Genomic DNA, 14,315 nt, shown 5'->3' on the forward strand with positions numbered 1-14,315 from the left:
AACACTGTATATATACATAATAGCAACTTTTTTAAGTGTAATGTTTACTGTAAATTTTTTATTGTCTATATCACTTTTCTTTATTCTCTATTTCACTTGCTTAGGCAATGTAAACATATGTTTCCCATGCCAATAACACCCTTAAATTGAAATTGAATTGAGAGAGAGATGTTATATGTCATAGTTTGGCTCATTAGAAGGGGGAGAAGGGGGAGGAGGTTGAATCACATACAGTATTTTTCTCTGGTATACGGTACTGATGTCAGTGTTAAACAGTAAAGAGTGTTTAGGATTCCAATGACTCTAAATGTGTTATTGTTTCTATTAGTTCAACATTGTGCTTTAGCAACACAATCATTTTTTGTCATGCCAATAAAAGAGAGACCGAGAAAGAGAGGTGGAGCTAGTGCCCTGAAAGGTTCTATTCTACGGTCGCGAGGTTCTGATCAGCTGCTTGCCTTGCTGTTGTAATTGGGTTCACATGAGAGGCTGGTGGTGGGACTTATTTCAGTTACAATCAGCAACAGCAGTAGTCTCGTGTTCAAATCTCTCTTTACTTACTCTCTCTAACTCTCTCCATCTCTCCTTCCCCTATTTTGCTCTCTCTCTCCCCTCATCTCTCTTTTTTTTCTCCTTCTCCTGTATTCTCTCTCCTCTTTGTTCGCCTGTTGAGATTATTCACTCATAACTCAGAGGACCCAACATCCTAGCTGAGTCCAGACTGGAGCCATGGCTCCAGAAAAGGAAAGCAATGGTCTCGAAAACTACGCATTTGCTGTAAGTATAAACACAATTATTCCCGTGCTGGAGGATTATGTTGACATTTGCTGCAGTGACTTTGAGTAAAGATTATGTTCATAGTAAACCTAAAAGTTCCAGGCTGTAAAGCATAAACACTGTAACATTTAGATATGTTTACACAATATTCAACAATGATAGTTTCTTAGTATCGGAGACAAACATTTGCGAGCGCCACCTATTACAGGTACAAGTTCTGAGGGAACACATGTAATGCATTTTCTGCACATAGATGAATGTGTAAACTCAAACAAAGAAACACATTCCAAGTGATTTTCAGCCTTGGTGATATATTGATTTCTTCCTCTTAACTAATTACCATATCATAACACATGTGGTACTCTTCAGATTGCATATTGTAGTTTTGTAATACTATAACGGGCTACAATAGTAAGTTAATCATTTCCAAGAAGTCTGAGTGAATTGATAAGAACTGAGTGACTTGAATTCCTTAGAATGGGTCTTGTTTATATGAATGCTACTTCAACCCAACAGTCACTTGTATACCTTGAAATAGGATGTGTGCTCTATTATGGATTTGGTTGAGCAGAATGAAGCTGCTCATTCTTATTAGGCTGAGAAGTGTTGTTAACTTTCTATATGGTTCCGCCGGTACGATCACCTGACCCGCAATTAGTCCCTCATGCATAACTTACTTATAATGGTTCTCTGGTGCAAATAATTGACCGCAAAATTACAGGAAACAGTAAGAGGCAAGAAAAAACTTGAAGGATACTGGGTTTCTATGCGAGATGTTGAATTTGTTGATTTGTTGACACATATATTTCTGATAAAATTGATTTAGTCCATGATAGCCCTGAAAATGTATTTAGCTACACATATTAGCCACTAATTTGTAGTTTATACGTGTGTATATAAGTAGCTAATAAGGCTTTTATTTTCTGCATAAATATTGTCCAGAAATGTACATTGTACAGAAAGGGGCACACCTCCCCAACCCCATGATCAAAATCATATAATGTTTGCCTGAAATAAAGGATTTGTGTAGTATAATGAGATAAGAAATGTATTCATCTTATATCATATACTGTACGCTATACAGTCAACATTCAAGTCAAATTTGACATAAACAATTAGCAACTAAACTTCCATAGTGTAAGCAAACAGTCTACACACATCTCTGAGTAAATCTATTCAGCAAGCACTGATAGGCTGGCTTTGGTATACAACTATACGCGACACGGGTTTCCAGAATGTCTTAGCAAAACACTTTCAGTAAATAATTGAAAACCCCTATGGGTGATAGTAGCCCTTTCCTGCAGTGAATGACCAAAAGCGCCCTCTTTGGCCTCATGGGTGAAATGTTATTCCTATTTTTCATAATTCCATCATCAATAAAGATACTTTTTTAAAAACAGACGAAAATTCAGTGTTTCTATGTCAAACAGTTTTGTTATATTTAAGTCTTCTGTAATGTAAATAAAGTGTAATATTGGGATGCAAACTCAAAATCAAATACATTTCAACTCAATATCTGACATGGTATAGGTGTCTTCTTATTTTAAGCCCATAACCATGTGTGTGAGGTATATACTTTAGTTTCAAAGTAGATTTATTTAAGACTACCAAGAATCACTCTGTGTGACCCTGATTTAGCTCACTGAATTGAAAGGTTTTAAGCCTATGTTATGAGCGATATTATGCCTGTGTTATGAGTGATATTATGTCTGTCAGACCCATTTGTGCCCCAATGAATGCGACCCTGGTCTCTGTCCTGTAGATTGATGGGCGTTTCTGTGATCTGGAGAAGGATGGAGAGGGCTCCGACCTCTCTGAGGAGGACGACAAGAACAAACTGGCTTACTGTGTCACAGACATCCCACCCTGGTACCTTTGCATCATTCTGGGCATCCAGGTAGGTCCAAGCCCTACTTTTTATAATTGGAGGCTCACTGGTCGATGTTGGCCTGGGTGCAGCAGAGGATGGGCCTCCTCAGTGCTCCATTGATTTGATTAGGCAGTGTAATCAATTGGATGAACAGTCCTGTTTCCCAGGATTAATTTGGGCTCAAATTAAAAAGAAAGCCACCAAGTCACATGAGGACCTCAATCTTAAATATCCAACAGCGGGATGTTTGTTGAGGCTGATGGCAAATACTGTACCTGTACCTGTTATTTCAGCTGCTCATCTTGGCTTCAGTATCCTCGGTGGGTTTAACCCTCATGAGTGCATCTCCTCTTCTTCCTCTCTCCCCTCCATCCCCCCTTGTCTCTCCTCAGCATTGCCTGACAGCGTTTGGAGGGATCATCGCCATCCCTCTGATCCTGTCTCAGGGTCTGTGTCTGCAGCATGACAGCCTGACCCAGGGTCACCTCATCAGCACCATCTTCTTTGTGTCAGGCGTGTGCACCCTGCTGCAGGTCACCTTTGGAATCAGGTGAGGAGGGGAGCTGGGGTTGGTTGGATATGGCTTTGGGCCAATCATTCATCAGCAACAACAGAGTGACTGTTGACATAATGGGGGCCTACAGCAAGGGGAAGAAAGAACAAAGGGGCCAAACTTTATATGGTCAATGAAGATTGACCTTTAAAAGATAACCTCTTGTGATGGTGGAGTTACCCATGATATATGGAGACACCATACAGGTAGATGGCGAGGCTTGGCATCTCCTTGTTGTCTTGTCATGTTGGAATCAAAACAAAGTGCCATAAATTCCATGAAATCAATATACTTTAAAACCAATGAAACCAAATCCAAACTGTGTAGACATGTTATCAGCTCGCTGATAATCACCCAAATGAACGCTAGACAGTCAGGGAGCATAGAAAATTCCCAAAACAATGGATAGATAGAGAAATTTGTTTTGCAAATTTTGACGGCAAGGGAAAACATAATAATGTAGTGCAGCCCTCCAGACCTTGTTGAAGACCAAATGAAGCCCCCGGGGCAAAATGAGTTTCCCACCCCTGAACTGGGCTGTATACTATGGGTTCTTAAGTTTCCTTCTAAGCCTCTGTTGACCTTTGGAGCATGTTTTTCAGGTCAGTGTGATGCATTAGCCTCACACAATAGGATATTATGCAGTGGGCACTGGGGCTTTAGGTTATTAAAGCATGTGCCATTATTGTGCACTAGCTAGGTCTTAGTATGGTATGCAAGTGCTAGATTTCTCTCAGAAACATCTATTTTCTGACTGAGAATGGAAAACGAGAGTTGTTGTTCTGTCTATGGTGTACTGTAAGCAAGGTGTTGTTCTGTCTATGGTGTACTGTAAGCAAGGTGTTGTTCTGTCTATGGTGTACCAAAAGCAAGGTGTTGTTCTATCTATGGTGTACTGTAAGCAAGGTGTTGTTCTGTCTATGGTGTACTGTAAGCAAGGTGTTGTTCTGTCTATGGTGTACCAAAAGCAAGGTGTTGTTCTGTCTATGGTGTACTGTAAGCAAGGTGTTGTTCTGTCTATGGTGTACTGTAAGCAAGGTGTTGTTCTGTCTATGGTGTACCAAAAGCAAGGTGTTGTTCTATCTATGGTGTACTGTAAGCAAGGTGTTGTTCTGTCTATGGTGTACTGTAAGCAAGGTGTTGTTCTGTCTATGGTGTACTGTAAGCAAGGTGTTGTTCTGTCTATGGTGTACCAAAAGCAAGGTGTTGTTCTATCTATGGTGTACTGTAAGCAAGGTGTTGTTCTGTCTATGGTGTACTGTAAGCAAGGTGTTGTTCTATCTATGGTGTACTGTAAGCAAGGTGTTGTTCTGTCTATGGTGTACTGTAAGCAAGGTGTTGTTCTGTCTATGGTGTACTGTAAGCAAGGTGTTGTTCTGTCTATGGTGTACCAAAAGCAAGGTGTTGTTCTATCTATGGTGTACTGTAAGCAAGGTGTTGTTCTATCTATGGTGTACTGTAAGCAAGGTGTTGTTCTGTCTATGGTGTACCAAAAGCAAGGTGTTGTTCTATCTATGGTGTACTGTAAGCAAGGTGTTGTTCTATCTATGGTGTACTGTAAGCAAGGTGTTGTTCTGTCTATGGTGTACTGTAAGCAAGGTGTTGTTCTATCTATGGTGTACCAAAAGCAAGGTGTTGTTCTGTCTATGGTGTACTGTAAGGCCATGTATGGCACTGCCCAACTGCCCAGGTCCAACCTGGCCAACCATAACCTGACCCAGAGTTCTGCATCATATCATTATAACAGGATTAGGTAGGAATTTCCATCTTATTAGGTCGATAAACTAGCTCACATTAAGTCCACATTCCTGCAGGCAAAGATCTCCAAAAGCCTGGAGGTCAGCTGTGAGGAAAACAATGGACGTGTTGAACTCGCTAGTAGGGAGTGAAACTCCAGCACAGCCCTGATCAGGATATGAGATGTGACACATTTATACATGTCAGTTAGAAACGTAGGTAATTGTATTGTAATACCATAGGAGTCAACATTTACACAGACAAACAATCACTTCACTGTATTTAGTGGGTCCATTGTCATTACTGATCCATCTGTCATCAGTAGTATAATTGAAAGTGGGGCCTAATGTATCAGAGGATGGAGACACACAGCAGATAGTCATTACATTAACCTGTAGGAGTCTTGATTGGAAAGACATGGTTTTTACATAATGTCCTCACAAGATTTGAATCAGCCCTTCAAGGCCTAAAATTAGATCTAGAGAAACAATGTGCTGTGTGAGTCAGGACATGCTGTTTGAACCTGGAGGTTGCGTGTTTTGGATCGGGTTAGCTAAAGACTGGCACTTTGGCTGGGAGTTGATTGAGACTGTTCTCTATGGAAGGAAAGGAGGGGTTGATTCATAAAGGCAACCTTTGTTTGGATGATGTTACAGTAGTGCTCTGCATCTCAGCTCAATACTCATCTCTGACTACTACTGTACTAGACAAGTCTGTTTCGGATGATACTACAAAGCAAAGGGATTTAAATTCATCCTAATTCAATGTGAAATTGATTATGGGGATGAATTCCTTATGTACTAGTCTCTACACTTTAGACAGAACATCTTCGCAATTGTGATTTCAGACATCATACTTCCCCCTCTTTCTCTTGCGCTTTCTATCTCCCTTACCCCTCTCTCTTTCTCTCCCTAATCTCTCTCTCTACCCCTCAGACTGCCCATTCTACAGGGTGGTACTTTCACCTTGCTGGCTCCCTCCATGGCCATGTTGTCGATGCCAGAGTGGACATGCCCTGCCTGGACCCAGAATGCTTCCCTGGTCAACGCAACCTCTCCTGAGTATGTAGAGGTGTGGCAGAGCCGCATGCGAGCGGTGAGTGACACAATTATTACATGGAGTGAGAGAGAGAGAGAGAGAGAGAGAGAGAGAGAGAGAGAGAGAGAGAGAGAGAGAGAGAGAGAGAGAGAGAGAGAGAGAGAGAGAGAGAGAGAGAGAGAGAGAGAGAGAGAGAGAGACAGATGGTGGAGCATGGCGCTTGTAATGCCAGGGTTTGCTTCCCGGAACCATCCATATTGTATAATGTATGTACTGACTTTAAGTTTTGGATAAAAGCATCTGCTAAATGGCATAAACAGTACACAGTGTGTACAAAACATTAGGAACGCCTGCTCTTTCTATGACATAGACTGACCAGGTGAATACTTATTGATGTCACCTTGTAGAGTCATGCCCCAACGAATGGAGGCTGTTCTGAGGGCAAAAGGCGTTGCAACTCAATAGTAGGAAGGTTTTCCTAATGTTTTATACACTCAGTGTATTTTATAGAGATAGAGGGCATGTTTAGCCACGTCTGAACATTTCTTAATAACCCTTGACAACACATTATTTACAGGATTCCCATCTATAGGATTTCCCATCTTATTGTGATTATTGATTGTGTGTATATGCTTATGTGGTTTATTCCTCTACAGCTACAGGGCTCTATCATGGTGGGCTCCTTGTTCCAGGTCCTGGTGGGTTTCTCTGGCCTCATCGGTCTCTTCATGCGTTTCATTGGCCCCCTCACCATCGCACCCACCATCTCTCTGATTGGCCTGTCCCTATACGACTCAGCTGGAATGAATGCAGGGAACCACTGGGGCATCTCAACTATGTATGTACCTCTCAGTATGGTTATTTAAGTCTGATTTATGGGTTTTACTTCAAAACCCCCACAAGCCTGTAGTCATCCATCCTTGACCTGGAGAGCCATAAGGTGTGTAGGTTTGTGTTCCTGCCCAGCATTAAAAGATTCCCAGATTCAATTAATCGTCTGGATTTAGGGTTGTAACAAAAGCATGTTCACCCTCTAGCTGTCCCAGACCAGGTTTGGCGTAAGCTATGAATTCATGCATGTCAATGGCTACATACTGTAAGATGGTACCCATGCTAAGTGCATAACTAGAGGGCACATTCTGCTTTGTGAACAGAGTTAGTCTCTTTCCTACAGGACGACTGCTCTGATCATCCTGTTCTCCCAGTACCTCCGACACATCCCTGTACCATTCCCCACATACAGCAAGACCAAGAAACTCCACACCTCCAAGATCTACATCTTCCAGATTCTACCAGTAAGTCCATTAGAAAATTAAGACTCAAAGCTGTTCACTGTTCTCTCAAGCCCTTATATAAGACCCAGAGTTTTCCATGGTCAGTTTCTGTGGTGTGGAAAAACTCCTGGTCCTAATAATGACTGGTGTAACATATTTACATGTACTGTATGTGACGTCTTCCTCAGGTGCTCCTTGGCATCACACTGTCATGGCTGATCTGCTACATCTTCACCATCTCTGACGTCCTGCCCTCACAGCCAGAGCAATATGGCTACCTGGCTCGCACAGACCTGAAGGGGGATGTCATAGTCCAAGCCCCCTGGTTCAGATTCCCATACCCAGGTAGGAGGCACAGCCGCTCAGGGGGAATCATAGGCAACAACTCCATAACCTGATAATCAGATGTTTGGATACATTTTTCCTGGTCTGGTCACATGGTCAGGTCACATGGTCAGGAAAAACTCAGGGCTTATCACCTATTCTAGCCCTAACCCTAACCTTTAGTACTATATGGGTAATGAATATGTATGGTTTATTGATATGTGCATTATTAAAAAGACCCTAATGTATTATACCACCCAAACCACCCAAACTCAGGTCAGTGGGGCTTACCAACAGTGAGCCTGGCGGGAGTGGTAGGGATCTTGGCTGGGGTGATATCCTCCATGATAGAGTCGGTGGGGGACTACCACGCCTGTGCCAGGCTGTCAGGGGCCCCTCCTCCCCCAAAGCATGCCATCAACAGGGGCATTGGCATCGAGGGGCTTGGCTGTCTGCTGGCTGGGGCCTGGGGCACAGGCAACGGAACCACCTCCTACAGTGAGAATGTGGGAGCATTGGGGATCACCAAGGTGAGATGGGCTAGAGGCTATTTTTCAATATAGAATCTGTTTTTAGATGTTAAACTGAGCTGAATCAATGTTTTTTTGGAATATAGAACTTATAAAAGCTATTAGCTGTGAACAGTCTCAATAGACAATGTTCTCTTTTCTTGCAGGTGGGCAGTCGAATGGTGATCATTGCTGGTGGCGTATTGCTGATCATTATGGGACTGTTTGGTAAAATTGGAGCCATTTTCACCACCATCCCCACACCTGTGGTTGGAGGAATGTTCTTGGTCATGTTTGGGGTCATATCTGCAGCTGGAGTTTCAAATCTGCAGGTAAACTCCTGTGGAGACTCAAACCAGTTTGGACAGTTGCCTAGGTTTATTTACACATTGTTATTGTACAATGGCCACAAGACATTTTGCATATGAAGGCTTTTTCATTCAGGTCTTTACTGACAAGTAGGGTTGCAAAATTCAGGTAAAATTCTAAGGTTTTCCAGAAATCCCAGTTAAAATATGTCTGGTATCAGGAGGGAATAAGCAGGATCTCCGGGAATGCTCCAACCAGGATTTATGGAAAATATGGGAATTTGGGGAAAGTTTTGCAACCCTAATGACTGGTTGGCTCTGTTTATTTGTCATCTCCTCTCTCCTTATCATTTGACAGTATGCAGACATGAACTCCTCCCGGAACATCTTTATCTTTGGGTTTTCCATGTTTTCCGGACTGGTCATTCCAAACTGGATATTCAAGAACCCAGATGCCATAGCAACAGGTATCAGAGCAGATAACGCATGTAACACTGTAAAACAAAACATTCAAACTTCTTTACAAAAAAGCTGGGGGAAAAGCTCAACAGAAGATCAACATGGAGATATAAGGTTCCTCTAGTATGTGAATTGGCCCAGTGTGATGAACTGTATTCTCTTTGTCAGGTGTGGTCGAGCTGGACCAACTGCTGCAGGTGCTTCTGACAACCAGCATGTTTGTTGGAGGCTTCTTTGGGTTCTTCTTTGACAACACCATTCCTGGTAAGCTTCCACCCAGGAATAAGGGGGAATATCTATCCAACTGTTTCACATAGAGTAATGATTAGGTAAAGAGTAGACATATTCAGTGTTAGTTCATCTCCTCCCCAGACCTCAAAAACATTATACATCTTCCCTAAGATTCACAAGTCTCTGTTATAGGTGAGTTGCAGCATTCTAACGTCATTGCTTTGGGCCACACAGGAACCAAGCGAGAGCGAGGCATCCTAGCCTGGAACAAGATCCACCTGGACGACTCCAGCAACACCTTGGAGAGTAGCGAGGTGTACAACCTTCCATTTGGAATCAGCTCTTGCCTCTCCTCCTACACATGGGTTCGATATGTGCCGTTCCTCCCTCTGAATGCACCCAGCTCACAGGACAAGCCAGGGGTGGACTCTTTGGAGACCAACAAGCAACCTGGGAAGCCAGAGCCCTCACATATCATCAGATCAGTGGCCCTATGAACACTGAGCAAGCCCAGATTCTGGCTAAAACAACAACAACAATAACAAAGGCAGCTCTCGTGACTTGGACCACCTGTCCTGCTCTTAAGACACAGTAAAAGAACGCAATCCATACTTATTTAGTCAGACATTTTCTACTCACTTCTTGGCCAGAATCAGATTAGCAGTAACCCTCGTTAGCCAACAAACGCATAGCTTTTCATTGTTTTTGTTTAGGCAGTGTCGGAGGTGTAACTGCATTAGAGCTGAAATAATCCACAAGCGGCTCCTGGCATTACCTATCGCACACATTGCCATTGGATGCCATTGGATGCACCCAGTAGCATTAGTAGAAATCCCATGCAGCCACATTACAAGTTCAAACACTGGAATGTGGGATGTAATGTACATCTTAATTAGGTTGATATAAATCCCTATTATCCCTATTATGTTGACTTCCGGCGCCGACAGAGATGGCCGCCTCGCTTCGCGTTCCTAGGAAACTATGCAGTATTTTTTTTTTTTTACGTGTTATTTATTACATTGGTACCCCAGGAAATCTTAGGTTTTATTACATACAGTCGGGAGGAACTACTGGATATAAGAGCAACGTCAACTCACCATCATTACGACCAGAAATACGACTTTCCCGAAGCGGATCCCGGGACAATGGATCGGATCCCAGGCGGCGAACCAATACAACGACGCCGTAAAAGGGACAGACGAAGCGGTCTTCTGGTCAGGCTCCGGAGACGGGCACATCGTGCACCGCTCCCAAGCATACTACTCGCCAATGTCCAATCTCTTGACAACAAGGTTGATGAAATCCGAGCAAGGGTAGCATTCCAGAGAGACATCAGAGACTGTAACGTTCTTTGCTTCATGGAAACATGGCTCACTCGAGACACGCTATCGGAGTCGGTAGAGCCAGCTGGTTTCTTCACGCATCGCGCCGATAGAAACAAACATCTTTCTGGTAAGAAGAGGGGCGGGGGGGGGGGGGTATGCCTTATGATTAACGAGACGTGGTGTGATCATAACAACATACAGGAACTCAAGTCCTTCTGTTCACCTGACTTAGAATTCCTCACAATCAAATGTCGACCGCATTATCTACCAAGAGAATTCTCTTCGATTATAATCACAGCCGCATATATTCCCCCCCAAGCAGACACATTGATGGCCCTGAACAAACTTTATTTGACTCTATGTAAACTGGAAACCACATATCCTGAGGCTGCATTCATTGTAGCTGGTGATTTTAACAAGGCTAATCTGAAAACAAGACTGCCTAAATTCTATCAGCATATTGATTGTGCTACCAGGGCTGGTAAAACCCTGGATCATTGTTATTCTAACTTCCGCGACGCATATAAGGCCCTCCCGCGCCCTCCTTTTGGAAATGCTGACCACGACTCCATTTTGTTGCTTCCAGGCTATAGACAGAAAATAAAACAGGAAGCTCCCGCTCTCAGGTCTGTTCAACGCTGGTCCGACCAATCTGATTCCACACTTCAAGATTGATTTGATCACGTGGATTGGGATATGTTCCGCATTGCGTCAAACAACAACATTGACGAATACGCTGATTCGGTGAGCGAGTTCATGAGCAAGTGCATTGGCGATGTCGTACCCACAACAACTATTAAAACATTCCCCAACCAGAAACTGTGGATTGATGGCAGCATTCGCACTAAACTGAATGCGCGAACCACTGCTTTTAACCAGGGCAAGGTGACTGGAAACATGACCGAATACAAACAGTGTAGCTATTCCCTCCGCAAGGCAATCAAACAAGCTAAGTGTCAGTATAGAGACAAAGTAGAGTCGCAATTCAACGGCTCAGACACAAGAGGTATGTGGCAGGGTCTACAGTCAATCACGGATTACAAAAAGAAAACCAGCCCCGTCGCGGACCAGGATGTCTTGCTCCCAGACAGACTAAACAACTTCTTTGCTCGCTTTGAGGACAATGCAGTGCCACTGACACGGCCCGCTACCAAAACCTGGGGACTCTCCTTCACTGCAGCTGACGTGAGTAAAACATTTAAACGTGTTAACCCTCGCAAGGCTGCAGGCCCAGACGGCATCCCCAGCCGCATCCTCAGAGCATGCGCAGACCAGCTGGCTGGTGTGTTTACGGACATATTCAATCAATCCTTATCCCAGTCCGCTGTTCCCACATGCTTCAAGAGGGCCACCATTGTTCCTGTTCCCAAGAAAGCTAAGGTAACTGAGCTAAACGACTACCGCACCGTAGCACTCACTTCCGTCATCATGCTTTGAGAGACTAGTCAAGGACCATATCACTTCCACCCAACCTGACACCCTAGACCCACTCCAATTTGCTTACGCCCCAATAGGTCCACAGACGACGCAATCGCAACCACACTACACACTGCCCTAACCCATCTGGACAAGAGGAATACCTATGTAAGAATGCTGTTCATCGACTACAGCTCAGCATTTTACACCATAGTACCCTCCAAACTCGTCATCATGCTCGAGACCCTGGGTCTCGACCCCGCCCTGTGCAACTGGGTACTGGACTTCCTGACGGGCCGCCCCCAGGGGGTGAGGGTAGGTAACAACATCTCCACCCCGCTGATCCTCAACACTGGGGCCCCACAAGGGTGCATTCTGAGCCCTCTCCTGTACTCCCTGTTCACCCACGACTGCGTGGCCATGCACGCCTCCAACTCAATCATCAAGTTTGCAGACAACACTACAGTGGTAGGCTTGATTACCAACAACGACGAGACGGCCTACAGGGAGGAGGTGAGGGCCCTCGGAGTGTGGTGTCAGGAAAATATCCTCACACTCAACGTCAACTAAACAAAGGAGATGATCGTGGCCTTCAGGAAACAGCAGAGGGAGCATCCCCCTATCCACATCGACGGGACAGTAGTGGAGAGGGTAGAATGTTTTAAGTTCCTCGGCGTACACATCACGGACAAACTGAATTGGTCCACCCACACAGACAGCGTGGTGAAGAAGGCGCAGCAGCGCCTCTTCAACCTCAGGAGGCTGAAGAAATTTGGCTTGTCACCAAAAGCACTCACAAACTTTTGCAGATGCACAATCGAGAGCATCCTGTCGGGCTGTATCACCGCCTGGTACGGCAACTGCTCCGCCCACAACCGTAAGGCTCTCCAGAGGGTAGTGAGGTCTGCACAACGCATCACCGGGGGCAAACTACCTGCCCTCCAGGACACCTACACCACCCGATGTCACAGGAAGGCCATAAAGATCATCAAGGACAACAACCACCTGAGCCACTGCCTCTTCACCCCGCTATCATCCAGAAGGCGAGGTCAGTACAGGTGCATCAAAGCAGGGACTGAGAGACTGAAAAACAGCTTCTATCTTTAAGGCCATCAGACTGTTAAACAGCCACCACTAACATTGAGTGGCTGCTGCCATACATGTAAAAAAGTTATCACTAGCCACTTTAAACAATGCCACTTAATATAATGTTTACATACCCTACATTACTCATCTCATATGTATATACTGTACTCGATACCATCTACTGCATCTTGCCTATGCCGTTCTGTACCATCACTCATTCATATATCTTTATGTACATATCCTTCATCCCTTTACACATGTGTGTATAAGGTAGCTGTTGTGAAATTGTTAGGTTAGATTACTCGTTGGTTATTACTGCATTGACGGAACTAAAGGCACAAGCATTTCGCTACACTCGCATTAACATCGGCTAACCATGTGTATGTGACAAATACATTTGATTTGATTTAATGATTTTAAATGTGTCATTATTTCTATAAAGCCTACACTTTCTCATTCTGAACTTTTAACATGGCTAGGATATCAGGACAGGTGTGGTTTCATGACAATGACTACAACAGCAGCTGCTATACATATTGACAGCTCTAACATCTGCGTGCACCGTATCGCGCACATGTTGATTTTGTCCGCCCACACCAGACGCGATCAGGACTCGCAGTTTGAAATATCAAACAAACTCTGAACCAATTATATTAATTTGGGGACAAGTCGAAAAGCATTAAACATTTATGGCAATTTAGCTAGCTTGCTTGCTTTTGATAGCTAATTTGTCCTGGGATATAAACATTGGGTTGTTGTTTTACCTGAAATGCACAAGTCCTCTACTCCGACGATTAATCCACAGATAAAACGGTAAACCAAATTAGTTTCTAGTCATCGCTCCTCCTTCCTTCAGGCTTCTTATTATTATTTGGACTTTATATGTCGGTTGGCAACCAACTTTAAGGTGCATTACCACCGATTGGAGTGTGGATCTCAGTTCATCTTTCAATCACCCATGTTGGTATATGCTCCTAAAAACCAATGAGAAGATGGAACGTGGGTATATGCTCCTAAAAACCAATGAGGAGATGGGAGAGGAAGGACTTGCAGTGCGTTGAGCGTCACAAATACAACCAAGTTATATTTTAGCGCCTGGCTACGCAGATGCTCGCTGACGTGCGCGAGCAGTGTGGGTGCAGTGATTGAATAACATGTATGTGTATTTTGCAACGCTCGCGCACGTGACGCGTCTGGTATGGTCAGCATGTAAAGCAGATAAATGGCCCCCAAAAAATCTATGAAAGCTCTGCGTTTGTCGGCTAACGAGGGTTACCGCTGATCGGATTGAATCCTGGCCCTTGTATAGGTTTGCTTTGTATTTTCTAAATGAACTTTTGGCAGGGATCTTTTGGCTTTTTGGGGTGTGAATACATTTTTGCTGTGAAACATATTCTTTCAAAGCTTG

The 14,315-nt window shown here is 43.9% G+C and overlaps 1 protein-coding gene across 1 annotated transcript; it reads left to right on the forward strand.

The window, feature by feature from the left end:
• The first annotated feature begins 448 nt into the window (after positions 1 to 448).
• On the forward strand, positions 449 to 13,316 carry LOC139584479 (solute carrier family 23 member 1-like). The gene is made up of 12 exons (XM_071416395.1): positions 449 to 777; positions 2,540 to 2,674; positions 3,040 to 3,197; positions 5,873 to 6,032; positions 6,632 to 6,813; positions 7,150 to 7,270; positions 7,438 to 7,594; positions 7,850 to 8,103; positions 8,250 to 8,414; positions 8,749 to 8,857; positions 9,018 to 9,113; positions 9,315 to 13,316. Exons 1-12 carry the CDS (start codon positions 730 to 732, stop codon positions 9,575 to 9,577), a joined length of 1,848 nt encoding a protein of 615 aa, XP_071272496.1. The 5' UTR covers positions 449 to 729; the 3' UTR covers positions 9,578 to 13,316.
• Positions 13,317 to 14,315: the final 999 nt, after the last annotated feature.

Source organism: Salvelinus alpinus, chromosome 9 (assembly GCF_045679555.1).
Source record: "Salvelinus alpinus chromosome 9, SLU_Salpinus.1, whole genome shotgun sequence".
In the NCBI taxonomy this organism is placed as follows: Eukaryota; Metazoa; Chordata; class Actinopteri; order Salmoniformes; family Salmonidae; genus Salvelinus; species Salvelinus alpinus.